This window comes from Opisthocomus hoazin, chromosome 7 (genome assembly GCF_030867145.1).
Source record: "Opisthocomus hoazin isolate bOpiHoa1 chromosome 7, bOpiHoa1.hap1, whole genome shotgun sequence".
NCBI lineage: Eukaryota > Metazoa > Chordata > Aves > Opisthocomiformes > Opisthocomidae > Opisthocomus > Opisthocomus hoazin.
The window spans coordinates 49,942,255-49,955,700 of NC_134420.1; the positions used below are offsets into that span (position 1 = coordinate 49,942,255).

The 13,446-nt window shown below is 41.0% G+C and overlaps 1 protein-coding gene across 11 annotated transcripts in view; it reads left to right on the forward strand.

The window, feature by feature from the left end:
• Nucleotides 1–13,446, forward strand: part of NRXN3 (neurexin 3) — a 1,053,133-nt gene that overhangs the window by 269,958 nt on the left and 769,729 nt on the right. For all 11 annotated transcript variants that reach the window (XM_075425785.1, XM_075425786.1, XM_075425781.1 and 8 more), the window contains one exon: nt 10,207–10,508. In XM_075425785.1, coding sequence (XP_075281900.1) covers nt 10,207–10,508 — 302 coding nt within the window. The remainder of the gene's footprint in view (nt 1–10,206; nt 10,509–13,446) is intronic.

Below are 13,446 nucleotides of genomic sequence, written 5' to 3' on the forward strand. Positions count from 1 at the left end.
CATTCATTTCAGAATAAGCATGTTTCATGCTTTTGTTTTAAAATGGAGCTCTAGTTTTTTAAGAAATGTGTTTTTAAGGAAGTGTAAAACAAAATTGTTAAATTTCATTTTGGATTAAGCAAGACATTGTTGCAGGACTGTTTTTTTTGTCTCTTTGGCCAATTGATCCAGAAGAATAACAAGCACAGCTATAAGTACATAGTGCCCCAGTCAGACCAATACTTGGACTTTATTGTTTCTTTGCAACTGGCAGAGAATGCAACATGGTGCACTGATACCGGTACAGTTGTTTGTACTCAGCAAATAATGGAAAATAGGTGGAGAGAAGGATGCCCAGGACACTCTGTACACTGAGTATACACAGGGTTGGCGTGTGGCTTCTCCTCACAGATGAGGAGCATTTCTCGTTTTGCAGAGAAGTTTTATTAAACTCGTAGAGTGTTCTTTTCCCATAGGTCTCAAGGACTTAACCTAAATTTTTATCTTTGTAGTACAGATGGAGGCAGCTGAGGTTAATTAAGTGCCTCAGGTTGCACAGTAAATCAGTGGCAAAGTTGAGGATAAAATGCTCAGGTTCTGACTTCTACACCTGTAGTTTGTCATTCAGATCAATTTTGGTAGGCAATTTAAAAAATGTTGTTACCAACCATATGCTATAATAATTTGTAGACATATGTCATTTATTCATTTTCATTATTGTAGTACTAATACTTTTGTCATCAAAGCATTTCAGCTAAAAGATTTTATGAATACATTGTTCAGCTATTTTGTGTGATATTGGAGCAAATTACGCTGGTGGGTGATTTCTATAGTAAATGGTTCATTCACACATGTTCAGATTCTGCTTCAGACCCTTCAGTTTTCTGCTTCCCTGCAGGAAAAGACAGAAAAGGTGATTTAAAGAGTCAGTAGGGAACCTGTGGATCATATTGTCGATGAAACTAGGTTTAAATAACTTCTGTCTGTGCTGAATATGTGGACTAACTAGGAGATTTTCTGTGATACATCTGATTTTTTTTTTTTTCCCCTCTCAGCAGAGATTTTGTTGAAAGGACAGCAATATAATGTTGAGTAAAGAAGAGTCTTGCAGGATTGAGAAGCAAAATAGCCTTTAATTTCTATGAATTTTCACTTGTTTAGAGAATTTGAACTTCAAGATTACATTTAATAGGTGAATACTCCAGAAATTTAAAGCAGTCATGTTTCTAACAGACTATTAGCTCTGTTACTGGTATGTGAAAGTGAAACATGGAAACTACTTTATACGTTTTGCATTAGATAGCACGTCAGCTGTTTGAGGATTGGGAACTTAGGGGATATTCATCCTTTTTTTGGGTTAAAGATTCAGGCACCATCGTGTCTGTTCCCCCTCTTTGCTCTCAGGCTTTGCTGTGCAGTGGCCCAAATTCGTCAGGAGAGCGAAGTCACTTTGCAGGGCTGGTTCTGGACCTCTTAGGCATGGTTTGCAGTGCGGGGAGTCAGAGCCTCCTCTGTGCTGGAGCCAGCCCAAAGAGCATTGTCCAAGGACACAGGCAGCAGCGGAACCTGTGGCTCTGGAGCTCCTGTGCAGTATGTTTAGAAAAAGCAGTTCTTCCTCCTGTTTTCGTTAAGAGCTTTGGAGCTCAGGGAAATAATAGATTAGTCAGGTTTGACAAAAAGACGAACATTCATTGTATTGCCAGGTCTCCTTCATCTCTTCTGGGCTTCAATTTGAGGACCTTTTTAACAAGCATTTTCCTGTAGACTTGGGGGGTAACATGTAAAGTGGCAGATAACAGAGGAGTGGGCATGATTCATGCTAGACACTTGATGTTCCCTCATGTATCATAATGCTTGCTTTCCTCTTCCTGGTGAGATCAAAGAGCTTTTTGGGTAGGATCAGAACTGCTACACTATGTGCAAAACTTGAATTTGATACTGAAAGAGCACTGACTGTTGAGTGCATCTCACTGTTGCTTTGGGTTCCTAGGCTAACGTTGCTCTTTGCATCTCTTAAACATGACAAGAGATGTTGTCTTCCATTGATTCTTACCTGCATGGTTTCTGATCTTGTTACTGTGATTCTTCTCTGCTTCCAAGTTACAAATTATGTAGATACAGCAAGTGAGAATGAGGGGCCTGAGGAAACAATAAATGATGCTATTTCTGAAAAATCTAACATTACCCAGAATGATTTAAAGCTAGTAAGCAGTTTGGGGAAACTACCCTTTTTACTGTGGGACTCCAGCTCAGGACTTAATCTTCTCCATTATAATGTCTTTCTATGATTTTACAGACAATTTTCTTCCAACAGCAAAAATTTTTTCTTCTGAAAATTTATTCCCATAATTTCCTTAAAGTTAGAAGCAATATTCTTTATATAAGGTTTTATCAATGCAATCAGTTAAGTCATCTCATTATGACATTAAGGTGACTTAGATATTCTTACTTTACAGTTTGTGGAGTATAAATGCAGTATATGATGGCTTTTAAAGTTTCTGTGGATCAGTATCGCTGTTGGTGAGGCTTAGAAGATGCTTCATGTGTAGTAGCTTTGCGGACAATTTCTTCTGTATCTAAATAATTAAATAATCTCTGTAAGACTTTTCAAACAAATATTTGCTTTTGACCACTGGGAGCACAAAAGTGTTTATGTGAGGGAGAGAGCATGGGACCTTATAAGAGCGTTTGATTAGTGGTGTCACTGATTCAGTCAGGTGGTGTGCATAATGATCAGGCTAGGAAAAACAGAACTGTTTGTGTATATATATATTTTTTTTTCTTCTGCCCAAAGGCTATAAAGGAGGAACACAACAAAAGGATTTGGATAACTTAATGGAGGATGCAGTAATCTGCTGTTTAGTTATTACTGGAGTCTGTCACCATCTTTTTGAAATAGTAGGCTGATTGTTACTAAACTATCCAGCTTTTTTTTAATAACGTGAATCTGGGTGAGATGCTGTGACTGTTTCTGAGGGCTTTCATTAGGGTTTCAGCATTCAGTCACTGGACCACTCTTTCAGAGAGTGATGGAAATAGTTCACCTTTTTTGTCCTTCAGAGGTGCTGGCTGACTTGCCTTCTGTGACTTTTGATATACAGTTCCTCCTCCCCTAACCTCTGAGGGAACATCAGATAGATGTAAAAGTGACTTGGAACATAAATCGTTCATTGTTCTGTAACGTTGTTGAGAATCATAGCTATTACAGGTGACTCCCAGGACAACCCTTCTGCCCAAGACAGAATTACCTCCTAGTAGAGTTCGTGGGGGTTTGCCCAGTCTGGAGTTTTGCCTTCTCCTTTGGGAATTGATGCTTTGATCTTTCGCAGCTCATCACTTAGAACAGCTTCTAAGTCTATTTTCCCCTTAGTTCACATGGTTCATATGTAGATTTTATTCTTTCCAGACTTCATAATGACTCACGTCGAAAGATTTCCAACAGCCTAGTTAGAATTTTAAAACTTTAGGTCTATCGCTTATGGTGTAAGACTTAGTGTAGAAAGGAGGCAAAGATATTTGCACTGGCACATAGATGTTTAGCCATGTCCATACCCAGCTATGTGGTCACAAAGCAGGAATACCTGTTCATTTCAACAGTACCGGAAGACTGCCACAGAATTTATTCTCAGAAATATCGAGTTCAGTTGTGCTTGCTGGGATCATGATATTAGCCAGTCACCCCATCAGAAATAAATTAGATGGTTTCCTCGTGTTAAATGTCATGCTGCTGAAAGCATAGCTGATGCCCAAGTGCAGTGAGTTCATAGCTACTGAGTACCACAGCCCTGCTGTAATACTCTGCTGATTCCACCAGCATGTCCTTGGGTGAAGGGGGCCCATCACTGAAGCAGCAGGACTGAGGACACCAGTGACAACTTCTGCCTATTTTTACCTCCTTGCACTTAGGCCTTCTGCATAGCTGTGTTTTATAACATTATGTTACATCCTTATTGCACTAACTTAATTAATCTATCCACAATACCTTCTGAGTGCATTGGTATTTTTCCTTCTGTGTTCTGGATTCATAGTGAAGTTGGTGGTTTTTTTTTTTTTTGTCCCCCCTCCCCCCCCATGGTGGATGGCAGTCCTCTGTTTTAATAACAGTTCTGTAGTCAGTGACCAACTTTGGAAGCAGGTTTTTTCTTAAAACAAGTTCCATACCTGTAAGATTTTCCAAAGTTATAGAGAATTGTTAAATGATAGGGGGAGGTTCCTGTAAATACTATTTTCCCTGTTGACCTCTGTTTTACAAAAAGTCAAGGCAGTACCCGGCTGTTCTGCTGCCTCCCTCATTAATGCACGCTGCTTTGGCAGAGAAGCCTGGCGCTTGACAGTGTTAGACCATTCCTAGATTATCAGGCAGCACAGGCTCTTCCGTGCAAAGCCCAGTGAACCACTCAGATAAGGTAAATCCCACCGAAAGCTGGAGTGGTTATTAATTCTGAAGCAGTGCAGCGAGTTTGCTTTTGTCACTGGCAGAAGACATGCTCCAATGTTGGCTGTAAACAAAACCCCAATGAGATAGGGTCTGCCTCAGAGTACACCCGTAGTGTGCAGTAGGTTTTGACAGGTGAGAGGGTGAGCAGCTGACTCTTGTTCTCAAGAGAACTACTTGAAGTTTTCTTCAGGACACTTCAGAAAAGTCACTGTCCATTTAATATTTTTCTAAATATTTCTTAGTTGTGTCTGAGGCCAGAAATCATGTTACATGAGATGCTGCTTTTGTTGAGTATTAAACTTTATGCCCCTGGGCAGAGTCAGTGCTTCTAAGATTTGCTATTTTCAGCTTCACAGTCATGAGGTATTTATTTTCAGAACTAATCCAAAACTTTAGAGACTTCTCGGCTCCGCCCTCTTTGCTAGTGTGACTTCCTGGCAAGACTGGAGAAAAATAGGAGGTTGGTTTCCCTGCTCAAATGTATGAGAACCTGTGCAATGAGCCCAGGATGGGGAGCTATGAGCTGCTGAACTCAAGTGCTTCCTCTACGATTGACTTTCTTGGCGGCCATGAGTAAATCCATTAAAATATCTGTGCGCTGGTTTCCTCATATGTAAATTGAAATGCCAAGGTTTCTCCAGTTCCTAGTGATGTTGTGAATTCTAAATATTTGAGTCCTCCATTGTAGAAGGAGCTTGTACAGGAACACATAGCAACAGCTTTGCATGTAAAAACCTGAAGTTAAAATGATAATCTGGCTCTCCTGAACAGGCAGTATATCCATAGACAGTAAGGAAAGATCCCTGGTCTTTAGCTTTCCTGGAAATGTGAGACTCTGCAAGCTCTGGGATTTCTGCAGGGATGAGAAGAACCAGGAGCTTGGGTTAGGTATTTGTTGGCCCTGCTTTTGTTTCTGTTTTTGCTATCAGCCTGCAGTATGTACTGATGGCTGATTTAGGGATTTGAAGGGGTATAGATCTGAGACTTGCAAAATTGGCTTTGCGGTGGGGGTGGTGATTATAGCTGCTTAATGTGCTAGCTGTGCCTGTTAGTGATTAGTCAGAAAATGATAATGTTTTCCCACTGCTTACAGTGATGGGTGGCTCCATTCATTCAAGGAAAAGGTCTGTGTCTGTCAGTTTGAAGATGCTGGGTTTTGCTTCTACTCTGGTGATTTCTGTGAGGCTTTGAATGTGTCGAGGGTTTAAGTCTGAATGTGGAGTTTTGTACGGGTCTTGGGTCTCTGCAAATCCCAGCTGTTGCAGAGAACTCAGTTATGTGAGCATGTTAGAAAATAAATAATTAGTTTAGTTTAATATTAACAAGTGAAATAGACTTAATTGCTGACATGTACTAACCTGCTTTCAGATTCTGATTTTTGTAAATGTATCTAGTATTAACTGAGGTAAAAATCAAATCTTGCAAATCACGTATAAATCAAGAGTTTGCAAACATTCAAAATGCTGTTTTAAGTGAATGTTATTTTATACAGTTGCTTTGTCACACTTAAACAGCTAGATCATTAATTCAAGTTAATATCACTTACTATATACAGGGTTTCACATCCCACCAAAACCAGGGTTTAATCATTGCTCAAGGTAACATAAACCAAGGATTCATGTAGACTTTGAGCTAGGCCTTAAGTTTAGCTATTCTAGGCTTGCTGTGTTGCTGTGCAGAGGCTCCTTGGTACACTACCACTGTTTAAAGAATATAGAAGCCATAAATATCGCAGTGCAATTTGTGGAGCCTTCAGAAATGTACAGCACAAGAGTCACAAGCTAACAAATAACAAGCGGTTCACCACACCATGGTCTTCCAGATGTCACCAGACTGTGCCTGAAAGCATATGGAAATACCGTGAGACCTGCAGCCTACTCAGAGCTTTTTCTCTTCATATGTTGTGGAGAGAACCTGTATCCCTTTTTCTCCTCCATGCTCTACAGTAATTCTCGTGTGCTTTATGGTCATAGCTATCACATATGTCAGAGCGTCCTAACAGGCAGGAGAGCATGGAAAGGCTGTGCTTAGTCAAAAGCATCTCACGTGGACTGACACGGGCTACTGTGTTGTAGCTTGGAGGAATACACAGTCAAGCTCTTTGGCGATTGGATCCTAATCTGTGCGCTAAAGCCCTTCATGACACTGGTAAACCGGTCACCCACATGGCCACTGGTAAACTGTTTAGGAATTAGTGGTTTGGAGAATACAGTTTTAAGAGAGTGTGTTGACATTGGGAGTTGTGCTTATGAGATGTGAGGTGGACAGACATGAATTTGGATTGGCCTGTGAACCCCAGGGAGATTTTAGGGTGCAAATTTGAATGTCTGTCCAGAGCAGCCGCAGGAGGAAGAAAAAAATCACCATAACAAGATGCGAAACAGAAATACATGACCTTCTCCCAAGAACAGGAAGGTTACAAAGATGGATCAGGTCCAGAATCCCATCTGTGACAAGGGTCAGCAGCAGATGACTGGAAGAAACAGGCAGATGATGTAGTTGCATGCAGAGGTGGGTTGATGGCACCTTGTATTAAAACCAGTGATAAACGTAAGAGTAATATCTCTCCGAATTTTCTCTGCTCTGTTTTGATGAGTATGTAGTGGTTGCCTTAAACGACCAATTAGATTTCTAATCTAATCTTTGCCTTCTCCTTCGTACAGAGTAAACCAGTGAGATTTTGTCTAAGTGGTTGAGAAAGTGTAAAGGAGCCTTATTAATATGTCTTGTACTGAGTGAGCAATCAAGCCCCAGTGCCCCACTTCCCAAAGATGTCAAATGTGTATTCAGTGCTTTGCACATCTACAGCTGTGGAAAAAAGGCTCAGTCATAATGATTGTGTTTGACTCCTGCCCTCAGATGCCGGCTATTTGATGGGAATTACCTGCAGGTACATAGAGCATGTGTCTGACTTGATTGTAACACGTTCCCTTCCGATGGATCAGGAGTGACTAGGCAGAGGAATTATCATCGTGGAGAGGGCTGTTAAGCGCTCGGGCTCTGACTTTCAGAACTACAATCAATATCAGCCCTCTGTGCTTAGGCTAGTTGAACACCGACACAAGCATACGCGCTCCTTGGTGGTACTGAAATGTATTCAGAATAGAATCACAGAACAAAGTAATTTGGACGGGACCCCCCGAGGCCATGTAGTCAAACTACAAGCTCAGAGTGGGTCCAGTTAGAGCAGGCAGCTCAGGACTGTGCATAATCAAGTTTTTAGTATTTCTAAGGACAGAGACTTCACAGTTTCTCTAGGCCCCTCCTGCTATCCTCAAGATGAAACATTTTTTCATTTATTTATATTTATTTATAAGGGACCTTATAAATGCTTATAAATATCTCAAGGGTGGGTGTCAGGAGGATGGGGTCAAGCTCTTTTCAGTGGTGCCCAGCGACAGGACAAGGGGCAGTGGACACAAACTGAAGCATAGGAAGTTCCGTCTGAACGTGAGGAAGAACTTCTTCACTCTGAGGGTGATGGAGCACTGGAATAGGCTGCCCAGGGAGGTTGTGAAGTCTCCTTCTCTGGAGATATTCAAGACCTGCCTGGACAAGGTCCGGTGCAGCCTGCTGTAGGTGACTCTGCTCGGGGTGGGGGTGGGGGGGGGTGGGGGGTGTTGGACTAGATGACCCACAGAGGTCCCTTCCAACCCCGAACATTCTGTGATATAGAAAGAGAATTTCTTGTATTCCAGCTGTGTCTGTTGCCTCTCATCCTTCTTCTGCAGATCTCTGAGAAGAATTTGACCCTGCCTTGTCTATGTTTCTATGTTTTCCCATAAGTTGTTGCAGAGAGCAGTAAAATTTCCCTTGAGTTGTTTCTCCTTGAGGCAGAAGAAACCCAGCTCTCTCAGCCTCTCTGAAGGCATCACCTACTCCAGCACCTTGAGAGTTATGGTAGCTCTTTGCTGGACTCACTCTAGTGTGTTGGAGTCCTTTTTATACAGGGGAGCTCAATACTGGACAGAGTACAAATGCTGTGATCTCACAAGTGTCCGTTAGGGGAAGAATCGCTTCCCTTGGCCTACTGGCTGCATTCCTGCCAACATAGCCCAGGATAAGGCTGGCCTTTGCTGAAGGGCAGGCACTGATGACTTATGCTCATCTTGTCTGCTGGGACCCTGAGGTTGTCTTCTATAAATCTGCTTTTGAGCCAGTTGGCTCCCAACCTGTACTGTTCTGTGGAGTAATTTGTCTTACTGTTTGCTCGCAGGGGTGCGTAGACACATGGGTTGCTTACGTAAGTGCAAACGCACGTTACTGCTGCCTTCAGAGTGCCCAGATTTTTTTAATGAGTTCATTCTATGATACCCCAAATCAAGCCTGCGAAAGTCTCTGCTTAAAGCAGCCCTATCAGTTGAGGATGATACACGTTCATGTTGCAAGTGTACTGTTTTGTCACCACTGTTTCATGCTGTGAGGGCACAGATTTTATCATGTAGTTATTTTTCAAGAAGGGCTATGACGACAAGTGTTTTCCCTTCAGTCTTGTACTAATAAATTCTGGCTAATGTGTACTAGAATTACCAAATGAGACAAAATGAAGGAGAAAAATGCTATTAACATCAATGACAATAGCACCAGCACTTGTCTTATGCAGTGGATTGTAAGCAATGATAGCTTGACTACTTGTACCATCTAGTTATTCATGCTTAGACTTGCTTTCACAGCTGAGAGTCAGAAAGGTGTTGCAGTGCGGAGTGGGGGGATCTGTATAGACTCCATTGTATGTGCCACTTTGCCCCACGTGGCACTGGTAGGACCAGGCTACAGACAGCCCTCCTGCAAGCTTTACCATCACCTCCCTGTATTTCTTCCACTGGGCAAAACCGGGGCACGCAGCTGGCTTGAGTCATGTGAGCAGCAGAGCTGGCTTGGAGTGACTGTGGAAGCCCCGGCACTGGGAAGCAGACTACCAGCTCGTGTGAAGGATTTCTGTGGCATTCAAATGCTGCCTCCAGTTGCTGAGAAGTTAGTTCAGTGGTTTTCCTTAATGTATATAAAAGATTTTTTTTTTCCTTAATGAGGAAATATTTCACATCACGTGCTGTGAATAATTCTCCCATGTTTATTTCTGCTGTATGAAAAAGATATGCTTGTCTAGTACAGATTTTCTGGATACCGTGATCAAACAAAGTTCTGAGACGTGTTTACGAGTGGCGTCGGTACTTATGGTTGTGGACAACATGTTTTATGTGGACTTCCCTCATGCTCTCAAAGGAGGGAACTATAGGACGCTTGATGTGGCTCTCTTGTCTGCTTGGTCTCTCTTTCAGTTAAAAGAGAGGGGCAGCTCTGTCAGGATTCTATTTGATGCCTGTCTTAAATTTTCTGGCAGATGGGTTAAGATAAGTTCAGATAACGTTAGCAATGAATCTAAATACTAATCTTTGGGAGACTTCAGTTTCTCTTGGAATGATGCATACGTGATGGTCATGTTGTGAAAAGTAGTTTTCCACCATTCTCCCACGAAGGATGTGTCTTATGGCAGTGCCTTTAAATGTACTTTTCCTAGACTTCACTGCATACTTTTGAACGGTCCCTATGCTGACAGTGCTGCAGGGAAACTGAAAACATAGCACTGAAATTCTTCAGTACCGAGTACCCTGCCATTAATTCTCTTGGCAGCCATGTTAGAAGAGGAGCTCTACAATCATTAGCATGCCATGATATATAGTTGTATAGAACGTGAACAGTGCTGTGGGATTGCTTAGAAATTTCATGACAACCTTAAATCTTTCCTTGGCTGACTGCTGAACAGTGCTTTTGTTTCCCTTTTTTTCCAGCGCGAGATGAGAACATGGCCACTTTCCGTGGTTCTGAATACCTTTGCTATGACCTGTCGCAAAACCCCATCCAGAGCAGCAGCGATGAGATCACTCTCTCCTTCAAGACATGGCAACGCAACGGGCTCATTCTGCACACCGGCAAGTCAGCTGATTATGTCAACCTGGCCCTCAAAGACGGTGCGGTCTCGCTGGTCATTAACCTGGGGTCTGGGGCCTTCGAGGCCATTGTGGAGCCAGTCAATGGCAAGTTCAATGACAACGCGTGGCACGACGTTAAGGTGACACGCAACCTGCGGCAGGTAATGGTGAAGGGGAGAAAATGCTGGGGAAAAATTTCTTCTGTGTTACTGGGACAGACAGATGGGAGAGAGTAGTGGAGAAATGGGGATGCTCGGCAGAATTGCTAGAGTTTCTCCACCTTTTCTGAGCCTCTATCTAATGGACAGTGAAAAACCATTAGTTGACGGGAATTTATCCCTGTTGTGATATCTTCATTTCCACTTCATTAATTTTCTGTTTTTTTTCCAGTTTGATTTAACAAGAAAAACTTGTACCACAACTTTACTTCAGTCTCCCTTTTCTTTTCTCTTTTTCTGTTCCCCTTTTTATTTTATTTTTTCCTTAATTATGATTCAATCTTATCAGTAATATTCTTGTTGCATTTAATTACTGTGGGAACAGTGTCTTCTTCCAACAGCCAATGCTCTAAACCTCTCTCCTTTTTCTTTCAGTTTTGTTAATTGGTTTAATCATTGCCATGATGTCATAATTCTAATTCTGGAAGTCTCGGTTTTCCTTTACTTTTTCTTTTTTTTTGTGCGTGCATGTGAGTGTGCAGGTATGCAGGCTAGTGGGTATGCGTGTAATTATTTTAACTTTATAGCTTTGGAATTAATTGGCTGGAGTCTTTCTGAGTCTTCTTGATGCTCTGTTCTTTTCTTCTTTTTGATTTTTTTTCCCCTCTTCTTTCTATAATGAGATTCTACTTTATTTCTTGGGTCTCTGCCTATGAGACTCTTCTGTTGGCTGTGAGAACTGGAAAAGAGGAAGGATCAAAAAAGCCAAGTAAACCCAGATCAATCCTGCACCCTACAATTCCACTTTGGAAAAGTTTTTTTGATTTTACCACTGTAACTTTGCACATCTGCATGCTGCTTTTCTAACCAGACAACTCTATCAGGTGACGTATTTGGTAGTAGGCTAGTCTCAAAATTCTGAAGCCTTCCTCATAAATATAAATTCAGACATAAATAGATAAGATAAAATTAAATAACCTTGCTCTGAAAGCTAGTGAATGTATGAAGTCACTAAGGCCCATCTGCTGCATAATAAATGAGGTTTACACTGTGAATAGGAGCTGTTTGGTGTCTTGCTGGTTGGTAGAGGCAGCAGAAATAGCTTGTAAACTATGATTTTAAAATCGATTTGTGAAAACAATATGATCTGTTTATTTGCTCATTAATGTGAATATTAACACAACACTTCATTGTTTTGTTTAAGTTTATACAATGTCATTTGCTGAGAAAACAGCTTTTGTGGTAACATTTTACAGTAGCTAAGATATCCTGTATTTACAAATACATTTTAATTAGTGCCAGGGATCAGAAATGGTATCTACTAGCAGAAGTCAGTGCATAATTTATCTGTTATGGCGATTTTGCATCTTTCTTTTAAATATTTGGGTTTGGGGCTGAAGATACTTGTATGTCTTTCACACTTGTATCCCTGTATTTCCACATGCTCAGGATGTCTGGGTCTTCGGTGAAAAATCTGTTGTCAGACTTTCATGAGGCTGCAGGGTTCTTAGTATGGCAACACGAATCTGTTTTGAATAGTTTATATGCAGCTACAAATTGATTTTTTTATGCAGTGGATGCGTCTTAATGATCCTATTTCGTTCAGATGTTCCCACCAGTCCAGTGAGGGAGATGCACCAACTGGTTGAGGTTTGTCAGTCTCGAAGGGTCAGATTCTATGGCTTTATTTGATGTGGTTTTTGTTTTCAGATGGTCTCAGAATGGCTGGTCTCTGAACATCTCAATATAGCTTACTGGTCACTTCAGTTAATCATACTTTTTATTTTTGTTGGAAATGGGTTTTCAGTGGAAGAATGTGCCTGAAGCAAAATGCATCCTTGCTTCATGCCAAGAATCTTGAAGAAGCAGAAAGTGAGGAAGGGTCACAGACAAAACGGTGGATGGAAGGCTCTCACTTTCTCTTCCTAATCTTTCAGCTCGTGAATTTTTTTAGTTTATTTTCTGGGTCCACAGAGAAATGGAAATACACCCATGCTTCTTCGTCTTTGATTAGAGCAGGACAGTGCTTTGGCAATTATTAGAAAGCAAAGGGACTCCCTTAGCTGTTAAGCAGCACTGCAAATTTTTGATCCTCCTGATCTATGCGCTATGGATGTTTTCATGTGATCCTGAATTCTTAGAGCCAAACTTGACTGGGAAAAGAGAGGATGTTTTAATAAGATGGCTGTACTCTTTCCAAAGAAAGGCCAGTATTAAAATCAAACTACAAATAATTAGCAGAGGTGATCTGAAGTCCAATTCTATAAACAGACATAACAGAATACAGTTCAACCAATAAATACCAAAGAGGCTGGAATTTTTTTGAGTCATCTTTTCCCTGGATACTTCTTTTCTAACTTCTGATCAAGTTCAGTCTCAAAATTAAGACGTTGACCCAGAGCCTAAAACTAGAACTGATGAGGCCTTGAAGAGAAGCAATCCTGCTAGTCCTGAAAGTTGTCATCCAAAAATTATTGATAATTTTAACTACGGTTATCATAAGAAGAAACCTTGAATGCTGCAGCCTTCCTGTCAGGTACTGTGCATTCTTACTTTTAATATTACTAGGGATGAAGAAATCTTAAATCCCTTCAATCTCCAGGATAAATAGTTTAGAAAAGATTGAAAACTTGAATGATTGGTAACTTATTAATATCTGCTATGGACACTTTTTAGTACTAAGAATGGTCACACTATATCCTGACCTTATCCTTCGTTTAACAACAACAAAAAAAAGATAGACACCATTCTAAATAAAGTGCAGGATGAAGGAATTTTGTTTTTCTCCATTCTGACAGCAGCATCCAGCAGCTTATGTCTCCTGCTTTTGTCTATGTCCACATGAGAGAGAGTTTCTCTGCCTGTAAAATAATTAACCGTTTTTCAGACAGGCTATGAACCTGTGAAGTCCTTTGATATCTTCATATAAAAGATGTAACAA